This window comes from Seriola lalandi, unplaced genomic scaffold, assembly GCF_002814215.2.
Source record: "Seriola lalandi dorsalis isolate HSWRI2012SDOR001 ecotype SW California unplaced genomic scaffold, Sedor1 jcf7180002053074, whole genome shotgun sequence".
Classification (NCBI taxonomy): Eukaryota; Metazoa; Chordata; class Actinopteri; order Carangiformes; family Carangidae; genus Seriola; species Seriola lalandi.
The window spans coordinates 293,415-313,544 of NW_019523627.1; the positions used below are offsets into that span (position 1 = coordinate 293,415).

General features: G+C 38.3%; 1 protein-coding gene across 2 annotated transcripts in view; it reads left to right on the forward strand.

Moving 5' to 3' along the window:
- The window catches only part of ppp1r16b (protein phosphatase 1, regulatory subunit 16B), a 71,488-nt gene that overhangs the window by 32,829 nt on the left and 18,529 nt on the right, over positions 1-20,130 (forward strand). For both annotated transcript variants that reach the window (XM_023400942.2, XM_087172527.1), the window contains exon 3: positions 18,327-18,397. In XM_023400942.2, the coding sequence (XP_023256710.2) occupies positions 18,327-18,397 (71 nt within the window). The remainder of the gene's footprint in view (positions 1-18,326; positions 18,398-20,130) is intronic.

The following is a 20,130-nucleotide window of genomic DNA, read 5'->3' on the forward strand; positions in this document are numbered from 1 at the left end:
TCTACATCTTGACACCTCATGATGCTTCATTTCTTTAACAAAGATGTTGTTTTATTGGGAGGAATGCACTAACAAAAAGCTACTGTTTTTCTTGTTCCTATGGAGGTTGAATGCATTTCTTGTTCGTCACCTTGGGAAAAAAAGTGTGTGCCAAATGAATAATGTAATGTAATAATGGTATAATTCTGATAGAGAACTGCACTCACATGTCATGCTCGTTAGAGGCTGTCAAGAGTAATGAGCTGAGCGCTGTTAACTAATCACAGGCTGTACTGTGAAAGATAAACAGTGCTGTTCACTGATGATGTAGGTCACTCAGTGTTGCTGCTCTCTGTGTTACATTGCAACAATAATCTTGGACCAAGGAAAAGGGAGAACTGGTAAACTTCAAACGATTTGGGCAAGGACACATAAAAGGGGGGGGCTTTTGAACCAGATTTACCAGTGAAAGCCACATGGAGCTTGTTATCCACCACTCCTTCAGATGCTTTAAAACACTGGATCTGATGTAAGGAGACAAGGAGATACGACAAAAGAATCAGGGGCTCATTTCAGGCATGCAGAATTTACTGTGTACCGGGTCTCTCTCTTTTTTATTTATTAATATAGCAATGGACAAACACAATTAGAAATGTTTAGTCTCTTCCACTATTGTTTTTCTCCTTTTGGGTCTGGTATACAGGAAGAAAGAAACTGAAAAAGAAAATAACAAAGAAACAGAAATACAACAAGAAAGCAGCAATAAAAATGTTTTGGGTTGCATACTGCTTGATTGCATTATGATTCTTGTACTCACGCCATGCGACCACACCATACCCACCGTGGCTCTTAGCCAAACAAAAAATAAAATAGAAATGTAACCTTTCAAAGTAAGATAGTACAGGATCCTAAATGAACTTTTTTGGTTGATACCCTACTGGAATACTTGATTTATACATGATTGTGGATTATGAGGCCTTGCATATCTTCTCAAAATTACTGTTTGATTCGTTTTTGACAGAGCATGAACCTTTTCTTTTCTGTACAAATGTGTGGATTTTAACCAAGAGATTTTGTTTTTCTCAGCACTAACTACTGATCTGTAACAGGAGGTTGTTTACTCACATGCTCAGCTAAGCTCATGTGACCTCTGACCTTTGACATCTGTAGCGTAAGATGGCCGGTCCCTGTTGTGCATGTGTCACAACACAAGTAAAAACAAGGGTGAGCAGTCTGTAGGACACAGGTATGTTTGTAGCCCCGTATACCTAAAGAATTATGGCACCACAGTCTAAAACTATTTGGAGTGAAGAAGTGCGTATATAACAATATGTTCTTTTTACTCTATCTGGGTTTATTAATCATTTAAGTCATTTTTTGACCAAAGCTTAATTGTCTCCAGCTTCTTGACTGTGAATGTTATCTGGTTTTCTTAGTCTTTCTGTGATAGTAAACTGAAGCTCCCAGTTTTGGATTGTTGGTTGGACACAACGAGCAATTTGAATATGTCATCTTGGGCTTTGGGAATTTTCTTATAATTTATTGACTAAATAAGTTATTTTGAAAATTATAACCAAGACTAATAGATAATGAAAATATTCTATACTTGTTGCGGCCTTTAATCCCACTGACTTGATGCTTACATTTGCCCACTGACCAGATAGTTTTAAGCGTCTCTTTCTGTGTTTGCTGTCCTGTGAGCTCAGATGTGCACTGATATTTTAAATGACTCAAATCTCAATTAAATCTATCAAGCAAAAATTCAGCATTTACTGCATCCAATCTGCCAACAACATAAAAAACCACATGTCGTTCTCTGGAAGCTGTATTCACTTATTCATTCATGGGGATGAGTGTGTTCATTTTTGCTATCCCTGCATCTTTCTTGGTGACAAGATTAACATGCTTCACTTGAGGGTCCTTCACCAACAGCTCGTTGCCTTTTTCTTTTTTTCTTTTTTCTTTTTCCACTTGTGTGATCAACGTTGATTTTATGTGAGTTTTCTGAGCGGTTGATTACTTAAGTGGGATTTGACATTTCATACCCCGAGCTGGGCTGTGACAATGACAGGGTTGAGAACTATACAGTCAAAATGGATCCTCGTGTGGGTGGCATCAATCGAACGCTTCTGTGATTAGGAGGACTAGACTTCTCTCCTGACATCTGTGGATTTTAGAAACAGTTTTTGTGATGTCTTTGCCACTGCTACTGCCAGATTGTGAGGTTTTGGTGCATTTATTTCTTACTCTCAGCCTTTCTGTGATTAGGAAAGTCTTCATGGAATCTCAGGCAGCCTTCAGGTCAACAGAACTCTATTCATCTCTGCTCTGTCACACTCTTTTGCTTTCCCTCTCTTGCTCCGTCTCTCTAAATTAACATTCCTCTATGGGCTTGTCACACTGGGCTCCTCCAGGCGTTGCCGCTCTGCCTGGCACACACTGACACTGCTGTCTCCTCGCCGCCATGCTAGTTCACGTGCTTCAGCCTGGACAGAGGGGACTGACTCATCCTTGTCATGTAATATCATTTGGGATTAACATTACAGGGAAAAAAAAAATACAAATACAAAAGTGTAAGCGGCCTGATTGGTTGAACTAGTATGTACAATGCTGCGAGGAGTACAAATGTTTGTGATATTATGACAGTCGGAAGAGCAGGATTCACTGGGCCGTGGCAGTATCAGAATTTTGGCTTATTTAGCTTCATAATTGAACACGTTTCTTGACCGTGTAACTGTCACACTACAACAAAGGGTCATTTATTGAACTTGAGCACTTCATTGACTGTCTCTGCCTTTCTGTATTCTCTACTTTCACTTCACTGCTCACTTTTGTCTTTTCATTTGCATGTCTTTGCATGTCCTTTCAGAGTGCTCTCATGCGATCTCTATCATTATTATTATTATTATTATTATTATGATAAATATTTATTGTTATTTGCTGGCTCAGATGCTGTCTTTACCCAAGAGTACTGCACTAAGCGGTTGCCTGCCGAGTTCGCTGAGATGTCCTTCTCCCTCTCCTCCCCTCTTCCACATCAGTCAAAGCTCCTGGGAGAGCCCTGACTCTCAAGTTAACTCCTATTTCCATGGTAACTGAGGCAGACATAGAGAGCTCCAGGCAGCCATGGCCCAGAGCTACTCAGCTGCAAAGGCACAAACTGTGCATCATCAATGCTGCTGCTACATTGGATAGTATGTGGGAGACTGTTGGATGTAGTCGTGGCTGCTTGACTAACTCACACTCAAGTAAATCTGTCATGGTTGGAAGTGAACGCTGTGATTATAATCATTGCTTATAAGGAAATATTTATGAGAGTAAATTTGGTATTGTATTGATGAAATGAAATGGGGAAGGGAGCTTATTATTGAGATTTTCAGATGATGATTGGCAAAAAATGTCAGTCATTATTGCCATGGTGAAAAGCAAGTAGTTACATTGATGTCAGAAATGTTTGGGGGAGTATCATTTGTTGTAGACCACGCACATATATTATTGAAATTGTAAAGCAAACACTAGGATATAAGGTCCCTATATATGGTACTTTCTATAGAAAGCTTTACAGGAAGCAAAAAGGTATTTGGTGTAAATACTGTTACCAAGTAACAGTTATAATGGAGTCTTTCTGTTTTCAGGGCTGTACTCACAGCTCACTCAGTGGAAGGTGTAGCTGTGGTGTTTCTGGTTTAATAGCACAGTGCTGGGCAGGTGACTGGTCTGTTTACAGTGTTTGTGTTCTGAAAGACGTCACAGTACAGAAAAGGGGTGTAAATTAGGGTGTTCACCTGGGTGTCATGTTTACATCACTGCTGATCGGAGCTGGAGCCCATAAATACCTGTGGCTGCTGCACAGTCTTTTGACCAAGCAGTGAATGCAAGTTGTAGCCTTTCACACTGATGAGAAAAGCCAGGTGTTAGTGGGTGTTTTGTCCAGTGCAGAAGGGGCTTCAGACAAATAATGGTCTGCTGAGGAGGGAGTCGTATCAGAAAACCCTTCTATGTGTGGTTCTAGAGCGCATGGACAAACAACGAATCTAATTGTTTAGTGGAAAGGCAAAGGCCCCGGCAAAGGACTAATGGATACTAATTGTTGAAGAAATCTTCTTAATGGAAAAGCTGGCTCATATTTTGTTAAACAATAAGAAGCTCATCCGGAAGGAAAATAGCGAAATGGCCATTATACAAGACTGGAAATGGTAACATCCGCACTGAGCTGCAAGTAAATCCATTAATAGGACTGCTTAATTTTTTTAATTTAATGTTGTTAATCTATTGCCACTAAAGATTTAAGTGGAACAAAACTGCTCTGGGTGTACTTGTATTGCCATGAAAGAGCATTTATTGATTTTGTATAGTGTCTAATTTCCGGCAATGTAAATCGCTTATCGTAAGTTGAACTAGATCTGGTACAATTGTTCCATGCATCCCAACTGGAAAAATGATCAGTTTAAACAGTTTTATTATGCAAAATGGGGCAAGCAGCTTTGCTCACAGTTACAAAAACAAACTGTCACTAATCAGGTCCTTTGAAATTCGTGCTGGTTGCTTTGACGCATGTCTACATCTCAAGAAGCCTGTCAGCCGTCCTACGTACTTATCAGCGACAATGATTGAAGCCCACCTGCCTTCATGCTGGCCTGCCGGAGGCGTTAAAGTGGCAGTGTGAGTCGGGCTTGATCCACCGCTGCCAATCCTCCGAGTGCCTGTTCAGCACCCTGCTGCTCCCCCGCTCTTTCTAAACCAGCTTGTAACATCTTCCAGTGTCTCTCCACCTGCCCACCTTCCTCCCCAGTCATAGTGAGTGAACAGCCCCCCACCATAAATCCTGCAATAGGATTCAGGATTATCCGGTGAGGATTAGGCTTCGTCAAACCAAACAGGGGAAGCGTCATTAACAACAATTTGATAGATGTTAATACATTCTAGGAGCACAGTGAGTGACCTTTTTAATTGTATGAGTTGAAACTCCAAGAGCACTTGCGGACAGCGAGGATTTATTTAAGCCCAAGGGGGAGAGTGAAGTTTGAAGTGTTAAAATGAACCAAAATACCATATTACCAAAATTACAGCTTTCATATCAGGAACTGAACTTTTAGTTTGTCTATATTTGACAAATATGATGAACATGAATGACCATTAATGTAAACTTTGAGCTGATTGCGACCTTAAAGGAAGTGAAAATGTATCTCATTATTGTTACTTGTAGCTTAATTATAACTGAAGCTATACAATCCAAATGAGGGCTGTGAAGTGGAGCTGAGCTGGGATGAACAAATACAACTGCAGCTTTTTATAGCCTGAGGAGCTGTCAATCAAGGCAAACAGCAAAGCCAAAAATACATCCATCTTTAAGCCCCAGATACCTTTTTAATGCAATCATAATTTTCAAAATTTTGCCATCAAGACACATTTGAAGAAGTAAAATCAATCATCGAGTCTGGTTTTCTAGAGAAAAATAAGCACTAGACACGTTTCCTGTCAATCATAGTACTGTCAATAATTTATTTTGGACCCAGCATCTAGTGGATCTTGCATCTTAAGACGCTTGATCATTGGCTTTAAAGGCACAGCAGCTTTTAAAACAGCAAATTCAATTCATTGTAATGGAATTGCCTTGATTAGTGGAGTCACTTGTGAATGAAAAGTAAATCCGTGCAAATTTTTACATTTAAAGTTCAACTTTGGTCAAATATAACCTACAAATTTATGTTTTGGACCAATTACAAACCATTATGACAGTGCAGATTTTTGAGGTGATGAGGAGGAGCATTGTCCAAAACAAAGAAAACTATTGTAGTTCATTAGCTCTGTTGTACCATTCAGCTTTTCTCACACCACAATGGAGAATTGGGGGGGGGGGGGGGGGGGGGGGGGGGGGGCAATGTAGGTAAAATAGAGGGAGTGACTAGCACTAACCAATTAGCAGTTAGCTTGCCAGCTACACAGGATCACCAACTAGCCCTGCAAGTGTAGTAACTACATCACCAAGTCTTAAGAACCAAATATTTCGCAAATTTGTGTGGAGTAATTTCACAGGACCACTTTATGGTGTAAGCAGTGCTGGTTGTTGTTTGACTCAGACATGTCAGGCCACATTCAGCCCAGGTCCTCATCTTGGGTTTGGGCTGATTTGTTGAGCCTTGCCACTTTGTTGTGCCATTCTTCCCCCAGCAGTCAGTCTTACTTTTTATCCCATCCTCTGTTTCACTATAATCAGCAGAAGCCTGCTATCTTAATGCCTTTTAGCAAACATGCTGAATCTAATTGGATGGGGCACTGCTATATAATCCAGAGGATTACAGAGACAAACAATACTGATGTTTGTCTTCATAATTCTATGTAGCACTACTTTTCTTTTTTCACATCCGTAGATCATAAGCAAGTCCAGACTTTTAACACTAATTACTAAATTAAATTCAGCATATAGATGTACAAATGGAAGTTTAAGTTCCTTGATTATATCAATAAAACCTGTATGAAGCAGTTTAAAAACTCAATTATATGAACCAATGTGGTAATTAATCTTGGATTCAGGTTTGGAAGATTGGCAGAGAGGGGAAGAGTATTAATCGAAATCCTAGGTAAAATTTATGTTTTTAAATGGTTTTAGCCTCTCTGCGTGTGATGTGACTCTGCACTGATATGTCTGATTATGAAGTCAGGTTCGTTTCCTGGGCTCAGTGCATCATATGAAGTCTGTTACAGTAAATGGTCAGTAAATATTTTTTAAATATTTTGATTTATAAATTATTTTTATTTTAGTTTAGCATGCTGACACGCTAAATTAAGATGGTAACATTGTAAAAAATTTACTTGCTAAAAATCAGAATATTAGCATTGCTACTGTACACATGTCAGCATGCTAATATTAGCATTTAGCTCAAAGCACCACTATGCCTAAGTACGGCCTCACATAGCCACTAGCGTGACTCATAGTCTCAATTAAACACGAGTGATCAAAATGTCTGTCTTTATTATTATCAAAAAGATGGCTTAAGCATATAAGCTGTTAAGTTAATTAAAAAAAACAGATATAATGAATGCTGTTAGTGTGATATATTTGGCCCATCTAGTTTGAATGTACATTAACAGCTGTGTCTCAAAGCTAAAAAGAAACCCTGATACTGTTGTGTCATGTGGAAGTAAACGGCTCCAATGTTTGAGATGGGGTTGATGGACTTGAGTTAATGAATTACATGTTTGTCTTGATATGATTCTAATTTTTTCATAGTGCCAGATGACGTGTGCGGACTACAAAACAGCATCTGGGATTTGTCAGTGTGTCCGTAATATCATTGGGCCACCTGAAGGATTTGTCTGTTGATTACATTATTAAGTGTGCCTTGACTTTGTCGAAGTTTCAGAATGAATACCAATCATCTTTCCAAATTGAAACCTGAGATCTTTGAGGTATGTCATGTATATTTTGCTTCAGTGTTAAATTAGCTCACGGTGACCCAGAAAACACCTGCTGCATCCAAATCTACATTTTGTTGTGACTTCCAATTGCCTTCCCTGCTGTGCTATCTAACTACATCTGTTAAAGCAGCGTAACATACAATTAAGTCCCTTAATAGCTCATCATGTAGAGGATAATTATAACACACAGTGGAATACTAATTATATCAATGATCCTCTCTCATAATGTCCTACTAAAACCAATGTCATTTAGCTGCTACTTATGGACGTGCCGAATGGCCTTCTTTCTGCATGGCTGACAAGAAGACAGAGGAGGCTGCGTTGCCTGAAGAGCATTTGGAACATAATTATGTTATTATTATATATACTGAAAACTGCTGCGCTGCTTTGTGGGAACTGATGTGCACTTATGAGTAAGTGTGCTATATCAGCCACTTTCCATTTGCAGTAAATTAGTGAAAAAAAATAATGAAATGAGGTTGTGGCAGAACCTAATGATGACAGAAATGCATACTAGCAATATGTCTATCATTTACCTCTGTTGTGAATTGAATGTGAAATTATCCTCAAAGTGCTGAAAAGAGACTGTTTTTAACAGTGTCACCACACTGTAAAACATCAGACTTGAATTTAGAGAAACAATCATCTTTTATCATTAAATTAATGTATATAGATATGTTTTGTTAATACAAAGTAAACTAAGAATTTATGGTCATTAATTTTAGACATACCGTATTTCAGAATTTATAATCATGAGTTCTTCTGAGTTTAAACTCAATATTAAAATAAAATTGTATCACTTTATAAGTTTGGTGCTGGGCATGTGTCAGAAGATACAAGTTCAGTAGAACTGAGGGGAACTGCAAGGTATATTGATAATAGAGTGCAGCTGGAATGAGTCCTAAAACCTGGAAATTGGTTGGCACTTCAGCACTTCTGGTTCCCTCATCCCAAAGTCTGTGTTTTTTTTAAATGGGTTTTTGGTTAGGTGGCTGAAATAACACTTTATTGCGTGGGCACAAAAAGGAAGCAAAGACACACTGTTAAGCCTAATTAGAACAACAAGAAAAAAACAAGAATTCAGTTTTACAGGGGTTATGTGCGGGGCTATTTCTTGGCTCTTCGCTGGTTGTCTGGCAACTGAGATAGCAAACTGGCTGCTAGCTGTAGCTTCATATTATCTTACAAACATTGATATTGCCATCTAACTCGGTAAGAAAGTGAATTTCCAAAAAACTGTGAAGCACGATAGGTCTTCACAAATGTTGAATGTTGTTAAAGGAGAGACAACTTCAATTTCAAATCTATGCGGAAAAAATATACAGTAATAGTATGACGTTTAGTTTGTAGCAAGACAGATGTTTATGGTATTTCTCCTAGAAAAACCAACTTAGAGTTGTTGTTCCACCGATGTCGTGGTGAATACCCACTCAGGCTCAAAGATTACATGCTGTTCTCTCAAATATGTCCAAAATAGTTTTATCCTCCTTTTGAAAATTAAAAAAGATATGCAAAATAGCCATAGGTTGATTTAAATTCAGATTTCAGTGGACTAGGAAATTAAGAAATTCACTGCGAGCGGACTGAAGCATATGAAACCCTAGTTTTTGTATTTAATTTGAATCATCTTGAAATGTTTTACTCAGGACTGTAAAACATTAATTCAGTTGTGTAGTAGAATCTACCCTCTCAACAACGTATGACAAATATTTGCCTCTTCCTTATGTCAAAGACAGATACTCTGGAAGGAAAATCATTTCTCCACTTGGACTCCTTTCTGCTTTTGAACTTACATAGCCCCTCTCATATCGCAATCTCTACTTGATCCTCACTTCACTGGCTATTCCCCCTTATCAGTGATCATTGGCTGTGAGATGTGCGCCTACAGGGGGATCTGTATGAGTCAGCATCCTGAGCTAAACCCTGACAATAAGAACATCCATGCTATTAACTGTACTGTTCACTCGGCTCCAACACAAAATATCCCTTTTCCATTAGAAGAGACATGAAAGTGTTATCAACCGTTTTTTACTGTAAGTCAGTTTCAAACTTTAAAATTCTCAACTGATCTCATAGATCACAGCATCCGTGCCTGCAGTATGCTGTGATATAAGGCTTCTTCATCAATTATGTGCCAGGGATTTCCTGAACATGAATAAGTGGGACTCATGAATATGAATCATAAAATGAACTCTCTGAAAGATCATGGTCTGTATAACTGAAAACATGGCAGGTTAGAGTACCTCTACAAGAGTTTCACTTTTACAGTGTTATCTGATATGATCTATAGGAACTCCTTGCACATGGTGTGATGAATGACGGCACAAACCGGGCTAAAATGGAAACAATTTAAAATTCAATCTCTCTCTCTTTTGTTCAAATCCAGCTTTGCATGAAGGTTTGAAAAAAGAAGCTATGTTGACATACAATATATGATTTGACCATTTATAACATACATACATACAACACACAGCTACATTAACAACTAATGATTGCCTACATTATCGATTAATCTGCTATATATATATATATATATATATATATTTTGGAGACATATCACACAATACTTCATGGAGGCGCTGGAGAAAAAAGTCGGGGGGATCACCAAAGTCATTAGAATTCATCCTCGTCTATACTACATCCATTCCTTTCCTTGCTCCAAATACAATAAACTTGTGACCCTTAAAATATTTGCTGGTGCCAAAAACTACACAGGTACTTCATGGTTGTCACTATCCCAACTATAAAATACCTCCTCAAATCTTTTGTCTTGTTAGAAGCACACTACAACAAAGAGTATTTACAGGTTTAATAAGAGCGCACACAGAAAACCACAGAAATATTGTGGTAGTATTCTTGACCCTTGTTCCACTTTGGAGCCCACATTACTGTTTGTGAAAAACTATCATCGATAATCAGCGTTCAGGAAAGTCATGACCTAAATAAGTTCATTCACTTGGGATTTGTTTCCAAGTCAAACACACGCACACACACATTATTGTTGAGGCACTCTTAAGATAACAGGAAGGAAGGGTGGGTTTCTCTTCCTGTGTTGCTGTTTGTTAATGTAACTTTTATCTTTTGGGAAGCATCTCGTGCAGCTCCATCTCCTCCCTCAATGGGAATTTATGGGAGCTGCCCAGGAAGACATGCATGAGCTTTCTGCAGCATTGTGTTACTGGCTTGTGGGGTGGCAGATAATCACCATGGTGACCATTCGATGTAATGGATTGGTTTAAAAGATTTTGCATTTGTGTGTTTGCTCGGTCCCATAGGGTGGTGTTGGTCCAGACAGATAGGAACCACGCTCATGGTGGTTCCAACTCTATTTGACTTTCTTCCCTCTCTTTCTCTGCCATCCTCCAGCACCTCAGTATCTGTGGGTGTGATGAATAATGATGGTTTACCCTCAATATTACCCTTTTAAAGTTTGTATCATATATCCTTTAAAATCCCCTTTTTCCTTTGATCTTAAAACTCACACACCAAGGGTAAGATAAAAGTAAAGAAGTTGCACATTTTGAGGCACAATTTCTCGTTAAGTCCGGGACTACATGCTGCTAATGAGACATGGAAGAGGCAGAAGAACAGATTTTCTTGATGAAAAAGGACTTCAGCTTTGAAGTAACTAAATCACCATTACAAACACTGCTGCAACAATTTGTGAGGTAATTGATTAGTTGATTGACCTGCCAAACATTTGCGGGTTCCAGCTTCCAAAAAGTGGGAATTTGCCGCTTTTCTCTGTGTTGTCATTGTAAACTTAATAACTTCGGATTATGGTTGGTCAGTTTTCTAACATTTAGAGATAGACATAGACAGAGCAATTAACTGAGAAAATAATCATCAGATGAATCAATAATTAAAATAATCATTAGTTGCTGTCGTAATTGCAAATACTGCTGCAAAGGTGGATCTCATATCAGACTCAGTGCCAAGAGGAAAGCCCGACATACGAACAGTCGTACGTTGTATTCAGATGCTTTACTTAAGTAAAAATATCAGTACCACAGTGTGTTATACTCTGTTACAAGTAAAAGTATTACTAACTAAATGTAATACTTAATGGATGTAGTGTAATTTAAATCTGAAAGTACTCATTATTCAGAATGAGTCTTTTGATATACAACATGTTATTGAATTTTTCATACATGCAGCATTTTAATGTTAGCTGATAACTGAGAAGCTTTAAGTATTTTAAATGATGATGTTTCTTCAAGGGAAAGACTTGGCCCGTCGAGTTTAATCATTTTCACCCTTCTGACAGAGATCGACTTGTTTCATGAAAGTTTTAGAAATTAGTGTTGAGAGAATCTTTAAAAGAGACAGAATAAAACTCACTGCTTTAGAATCAAGACATATCTCACCTTATACTGCAAATTACATAAATCTTTTAAAAGTCTTAAAACAACTTGAAATCCTCTCAAAATAGTTCATTTGCAGTAACTCAATCAGATAAATGTGGTGGAGTAGAAGTATGAATTTCAGAAAATGGAAGCACTGAAGTACAAATATCTCAAATTACACTTAGTACAATATTTGAGTAAATATATTTAGTTACTTTCCACCACTGCAACACTTTATATGATTTTATTGAACCATTGTGCACCACTGAGTGTTTCCGAAGTCTTCTATATGACACTGCTTTGAATAGCAGCTATGCATCATTCATGCTGCTTTACCTATATGTTTATCATCCCCCGGTTTTGTTTACTTCTTGAAATATTAAAGGCTGTAGTTTAACAGTCCGAAGCGCATAGTCTAACATTGCGACAAGTGCATTGAGGGCGTGTCCATATCTACTTTTGCTATTTTAACAGACTTTGACAGACTAATGTGCTTAGTTAATTAATAATTAATCAAGTGTTTTGGGCCTACCATTCAATAAACCAATCAGAGTGCCATCTCCTATTCCCTTTCAAAGCCTGCTGTGCTTGCACATTGGCGGATTGCTATTATGACAATGGCCATCTGTGTGCCCATGGGCGTGTTGGTCTCGAAATCAGGTGTGGTCTTGAGGCAGTGAAAAGCGATCGAGCGATTGATCAAACCCAAATATCTTTGGGTTTTGTGACTGCAGCTGATTGGGTCATCATTAATCAAAGTTGTGGGTAACTTTCATGTGCAATCAGGTTGGATGCAAGTGATTTCTTTGGAGCTTTGTTAGGTGACACATATAGTTTTCTTGATTGCCACACGTCTGTATAAGCTGACTAAAGCTGCTACCTCACACAGTGTTTGTAATTGTAATTATAAAGTGAGGTATTGACATTATTTTGTCTCTCCCCTGTGTAAGCTAATGTGTCCAGTAAGCTATCTGTTAATCACATTGAATTAGTTTATACCCCTAAAAGGATTTTGCTTGTTTGTAGTTTTTCATGTTAATGTATTCTCTCTCTCTCTTTCTCTCTCTCTCTCTATCTCTCTGTTTTCATTTAAAAAGACAAAATGTTCCAGCCATCGTTCTTTCAGCAGGGTGGGATAGTGTTTGTTTTGTCTCATTATGAGGGTTTGTTCTGAATGTGTGTGTGTGTGTGTGTGTGTGGGTGGGGGGGGGGGGATCTTTGCCTTTTATTTAGTTTTATCTTACAGGTTTTGATATGATTAAAGGCTACTGTCACCCCAGCACATAATTCACATGGTTGTTTAACAACGTTCAACTATAAAACAGGATGAATCCAAACAAAAAGGGGCAGAATTCCACTTTCACAATCACTGTTCATATGAGTCGATTCAGATCACGTAAAGATCATCCTGGCTTTTGAAATTAGAAAGACAGCAACCAAAGAAAAAAGAAACAATAATGAAATATTCTTACTAACACACAAAGAGACTGACAAAATGTAGTTTGTTGCTGTTGGGTGAAAACGTCTTTTTAAAATAATAAAGAATATTAAAGAATATTTCAGGTCGTTGAACAGAAACATTGATTCAGGAGTTGCCTCAGGATTGATGCATTTGTACGTGTTACTGTGTTTTCACATGATAAATGAGCCTATCATCATTCTGCAAACACTCTCACACTGTCTTATACCTACTGTGCTCACATACGCACACCAGCTCCATAATGTAACTACAGCATATTGCATAAAAAGGGAGATCATTTGAATTTCATAAACATGTTATTGAACACCGTTTGCACAGATTGGTTCAGACAGACCGAGGATTGAAAACAAAGACTAAATATTCCACCCAGACATGAAAAAAAAAATCAAACAAACTGCAACATAAAATATGCATTAAAAGAGAGTAGAAACAAAACAGAGCAATAGAAACATTCATAAACATTAAGAACTAAAATTTATGAAACTGTTTTTCTCAAATTGAGCCATCTCTCTCCCCCCACCCCATCTCTCTCTCTCTCTCTCTCTCTCTCTGTCTCTCTCTCTCTGTCTCTCTCTCTCCCTCTGTCTCTCTGTCTCTCTCTCTCTGTCTCTCTGTCTCTCTCTCCCCCGCTCTCTGTCTCTCTCTCTCTGTCTCTCTCTCTTTCTCTTTCCCTTTCCTCTAGCTGCATCTCTCTGTCTTGCTCTGTCCCTCACATCGTCAGATACATCGCACATCATAAGTCAAATCCACTTTTATCTTAACTAATTCACCAGTAGCCACCTTTTTTTTTTTTCCACAGGAAAGCAATTCAGCACCAATGCATATATTTTGGGGCACGGCTAAAAACCCAAACAAACATCAGGTCATTTGGTGGCGGCGAGTGTGTCTGTTCTATCTGCAATCTGCATTTGTTCATCTCACACAGGTCTCCACGCAGCTATTTTAAAATCCAGCCTGAAGAGCAGAGCAGAGCAGAGCTTTCTGACTTCTGCCTCCAACAGACACTGTTACACAACCTTCACCTTCTGGTTGCTATTCCAGACCAAAACAGTAGGAAAACAAACCGTGTTTATACATCGCTGTGTTCATGGCAAATATGCTCATGCAGAGGAAAATCTACACACACGTGCCCCCCCCCCTGTGTGAATGAGAAATGACTTGCACACAATCGTTTCTAATCTCAGATCTGCTTTCAGGTGTAATTCTTCCCATACTGTAGCGCTGCTTTGTGTAACACCAGTCAGTATTTAATAGCAGGGTGTTCCAGCAGGGGAAGTGAACAGTGACAAGATGGTGTTTATCTAGTGCTGGTGACACAGACTGTCACTCATCCTGAATATTTTATTTACTTTAAAACCACTGTATTATTTATCATTAGACTGCCAACCTCTGGATTGTTTTCAGTCATGCTAAAATACAGTTTTGTTCGAACTGAATGCAACAGAAATTGGATTTTTGTTATCTGATCAGCAGAGTGTCGGAGCTGTGGGAAAATTGAATTTTTTGCTTTATTCACAGTCATGTCTTCCAGCAGGACAAGAGATTATTTTTTACAGTTTTGCATTAGTGAGATGTCAGATTGGTTTAAGTTCTGCTCAACTCCTGCTGTAGTAAAAATGCAACCACTTGTTGAGTTTTCCTTTGTCTTAAAGTTGTTTCATGCTTGTCTTTTGTCTGTTTATTGACTATTTATTGTCACTTTGTTTCACGTTGCCCCGAGTCGTCTGGGGGCTACTACTGTAGGTATGAAACTAGTCAGCAGGACATTTTAACCTGGATCCAAACAACAGTAACAGCTAACGTTGATCCTAATAAACAATAAACATGCTAACACTTGCAGGTAGCATTACAGCAGATAAACACCGTGTTTAATCATTTTCTGTCACTTTTGTTCTTGTGTCTATTGTATTGGAAAGGTTAGAAAATACACCTCCCTCCAAAATCTTTAAATGCTTTGTATCTCTCTTAATACAGCCAAACAATCACTGACATTAGCTGATGTTTTGGACATATAATCAATGTCTTACAAATGCAGGAATAACAGGAATGGTTGGGTGCATCTTGCAGTGTCCTGAGCTGCAGCATGTGTCGCGTACAACTGCTCTTGTATCCACTTTACATTCTCAGAAGCCGGGCTGTTCCCTCCTGATTGTCAGACAAAAGATTTGTGGTCATGATGTCACAGACACATCTAATCTTCATCTTCATCTCAACTCTTGTCTCATAAGAGTGAAAGAAATCATTTCATGATGAGCTCCACAGGTGCAGTACTGAGGTAGAAGTCAGCTGTTAATTTGCTCTACAGAGAGTTTTATTTTCTACACCCTATAAACCACATACCTTCAGTGAAAACAGCGGAGGTGTCGGCAGGATGCATCTGTAGTAATGATTGTCCTGCTTGTGTGAACACTTGACCTGAAATGTGCACACTAATGACACGTGCATGTCTGTTAACAAACATGAGGCACATGAGGCTGTCATTAGCATGGAGGAGTATAAGATCAATGTATGCGTGCCTCATCTTCTGAGGCTGAAGCTGTGGTGCTGGTTGACATACAGCATCTATAATAAATCATCCTGTAGATGTCCCCGTACAACACTTGATGCTTTATTTATTTTGACCTTTTTCGATCAACAATATAAAAATGTTAAAAGCTGCAAATATTTAGTTCCTCTAAAATATTAATAGCCTGCTGTTTACTCTATCAGGTGGCCATATTAAAGCAGAAGGTTTGGTTGAAGCTGTTATACCAAGTAACTGTCTTATTGAAATATAACTATATAACTATTCAACTATAGCTCAACTCTGACGTCTCTGCATAAGAGGGTAAGGTGAAAAAAAGTTGATATAGTAATTCATATGGACACTGCAAATAAAAACTGTTAAATCTGTTTCTGTAGTTGCAGCAGTTGATTGTATGAATTAGATACTTATTACTGACTAAGAGGTTTCTCTTCCCTTAAATTATTAAAAAAAAGACTGATAGAAATGATGCCAGCACAGCTTGTCAGGCTTTGTCATCACAACAAACTCCCATGCATCTCTTCAGAGCTGATCTAATTATTTTACAGACAAGTTTAAGGCCTTGACTGGAAGAGACATTTTTTGGCAGTTTAAACGCGGTTTATTTTTCTCCTCCATGGCCCCAAGAATTAGAACAGACACATAGTGCATGTGTCAACATTCATTTATCGCTTAATTTGTTACATAGCGGGGATGTTTGTTTAGTTATGGTGCTGCTTAATTGTATTGCTGTGACATACAAATTTCTGTAGAAATTATTATGCTGTGACTGAACTATTTTCATTGGAGCTGACGGTTTAATAGATAACGAATGGAAAAATACATCTTGAGGCACCTAATACTTCTACACTTCTAAAAATAAATACATTCAAATACCATGACCACTTGTTGAAAATTCAACAAGTATATGCTGCTTTCCTCTGGGCAAATGGAAATAAAAATATTTCAGTCAGTTATTTTTGGGAAAGCTTGTGCTTGATAAATGCTCCTAAATTGTTTTATTCAAATGCAGTTTTCAAACCAATTTGATTATAATCTCCTTAGGCAGCTAAACATGACATTTATAAGGTCCTCTTAAAATGCTGAAGTCCAGAAGAAGACCTCTGCAACTAATTACAACTGTGATGATAGTGCTGCAGTTCCTCTGACACGTTTACAGCCAAGGTTGTACACTGCTCGTGTCTAACACAGCTCTCTAAATATACAGAGGAAAGCAGAGATGGTGTGTGACATTTATTGGATGCAGTCACACTGAGCTTTCACCGTATAACCTTGAGTCCAGTTCTCTCAGCACTCAGTCTTTTTTCACTTTCCCCTCCTTATCTCTTACAGACACTGCTCAGGGTTAAAAAAAAAAAAATCCCTATGAATGTATCTTTGTTTTTATTCAGTCTTAATATTGCCCTAAGAACAGACTAGAATTTATCAATTATAACGTATCATATTCTATCAACAAATCTATCAGTTTTATCATATGTTATTCATAGATTTATATCTGCTTTATAACTTCTGAAGACTATGACTATACTGGAGTTTATCACATGTGTATCCAGCTGCATGAACGTGCAGCTGTGTGTTTATATCTGTATAGCCCACTGAACCTGCGTTGCATGTAGGTTATGTGCACGTGACCATTTTTTTTTTTTGCTGTGAGTCTAAGGGACAGATGTGATAATTATCATCCCAAATCGCTCTCATCTCCCTCTCAGCGCTCATCACCATAACCTGATTCGCCCACTCTCTCTGTTTTGTTTGTTTGTTTTTTTGTTTTTTTAATGCCCCTGTGAAATAAAGGCAGGTGGCAACACTGCCAGAAACAGGGGATAATAGTGACGTGGAGAGGAGTCCTATGTGCCACTGCCACTTACAGCTCAGGCCAGCAGGTTTAGCAGTTTTAGCAGCCAGGCAGATGTCCAGTGTGCAGACTGTGATAGCTGATATATTCTGAATTAGTGTCCGGGTGGAGGGTTTATCTGTTTGCACCATGAGACAGACAAACAGTGTAATCCCAAGCATCATTACATCATCCTCCATCACTAACCCTCCCTAGCTCCCTTCACCCCTCACCCATCATTCATCCATATTTCCAAGGTCAGTTGGGTAACATCCTGGCGGGGCTGATAATTTGAGAGATTGAAGTTGTGGCAGGGATGCATCACGATGATGCAGAATGATTAATGGATAGCAGATTGATTGGTGATGTCACCAGGTAACAAAAGGTTAAGTTGAGGAGCACCTGCAGGCTGTGTGAGCAATTAAGAGGAATTGGTTTGTGTGGAATCGCATCATGCTTTTATCCTGCATCTATTGTTTTGTTTGGAGCAGCCAGAACATCTTATTCTCTCCGATATTGATTATAACTGAACAGTAGGAACATGTGTGCCTCTTGGCTGTCAAGTGAGAACAACAAACCGAAGCATGCAGTGAAGCGAGACCTCTAAATCTGTTTTAATCTGTAAAAAGGAAATGCAGTTATTCAAGCCAACAGAAGGAAATCCAGTATTTAAATAGAAAGATTGCCCATAGTTCTCAGAGAGTTCAGCCTTCATTTATGTTTCTTTGTCTCTCTTTCCACCAGTACGTTACCTGCTGAGGAACAATGTGAGTCCTGACCTCTGCAACGAAGACGGCCTCACCGCCCTGCATCAGGTAAGACTGTCCAACTGTTTCTACCTGTATTGTTTTGTATTGTCTCTCTCTTTCATTTCTCTGATGTGTCCCTTTCAGAAAGTATTTTCCTGTGACACCGGGGCACTGACTGACAAGTCAGTGTCTCATCTCAAACTGTAGATTGTTAGCTGCATGTCAAACATTAGAAATTAAGCAAGGCGTCTTCTGGTGACTCCGGCAGGTTATCCACTAATTGCAGGGTTGGCAGTTTGAAGCCTCACCTTTTCTGTCAAATAGCATCAGTGTGGGAGTGTGTGAATGGGTGAATGACGTGCTTTGGATAAAAAGTACTATAGAAATGCTTGAGGGCTGAAAGCAGCTGTAATTGATATTTTTTCATCAAGTGGTCTGCGGAACATATGGAGCATTTAGCAGCTAAAGAGCCAGTTATTTCTCTCAAAAACAGGTCAAACAGGAGCGTGAATACTGGACTTACATTCACCAGGTGGTCAAAGGCATGACTCCAAATGACAGATAATGTCGCTGGATTTTTACCAAGTTCATTATATCAACTTAAAAGGTGATAATATGTCAATTATGTTTTCAAAACTTGTTTCCACTGCCCCTAGTGGCCAAAGTAATCTGTTATTGCAGGTTTAACAAATTAAAATGAGGGAATAAAGACCTGAGGTGTGTATATTTACTTGCTTAGTTGTATTGTTGAGATGTAAAAATTTATTTTTTTTCAGTAAAGCTGGCGATGTAATATCAGTAGACAAAGTCTTGCTCTGGGTAGATGAATAAGACCGAAAATGCATCTTGGGATACGTTCTTGTTGACTTGTTGGTTCAGGTTTTTCATATACTTATAATAGAGAAATAGATTCATACACCTCAGTGATTTACTGTGAGTCACAGTGTGGCTGGAGCATATACTGGTTTCCTGTGGGCAAAATTAAATAAAAGTAATCGTTTACTGTCAGAAGACCTTGTTAAAACGAGTGGTCTTTTACTTAGATTCAGTTGCTGAAGCCAATTTAAATTCATTTATAATCTCCTCAAGTAGCAGAACATGACATTTAGAAGTTCACAAACAAAATACCTAATACATTGCACCATATAATTATTTTTTCCTAACTTACCAGTCTTTCTCTAAATGTCTAACTTAAATGTTTCCTATGTGAATAGCAAAGTCTTTTTGCTTTGGCCATTGTAGCAAATTTGTTTTTATTCTGCTAAATGGAATCTTTTGAGTGTTCTAGGAAAATGGATAATAGAAGAATTGAGCAAATTTTCTGTATCATTATAGCACAAATCTACTTTTCTTCTTCAAGACTGTCATATAGTTCAATTTCAACATTATATTAGATATGAAAGCCTAAAATATTATTTTTCAAAAGGTCCCTTTCAAACTATGTCATTTATTACTGAGTTTATTTTGTTGTTGTCACATATTCCACATATCCTTGTTTTGCCTCTGGTTCTTTGGTAAGCAGTAAAACGAATGTCCTTTTAAAGCTTTTATTAGACAAGTCTTACTTTACCATCACCATCTCTGCCTTTGTTGAAATATAATTAAATCACATCCTGGTGTAATTAGTTTGCAGGGGTATGAATTAAAGGCCTTGTGCAGAATAGCGTGTTGAAGTTTTCTGACACTGAAAAAATGATTTTATTCGTGAGGAAATGAGTTCAGTATTGGGGAAATTAGTCCATTTTGATAGAGGAGATCAGGCCTATTTTCACTTGTTAATTAGAGTCATTACTGCCATG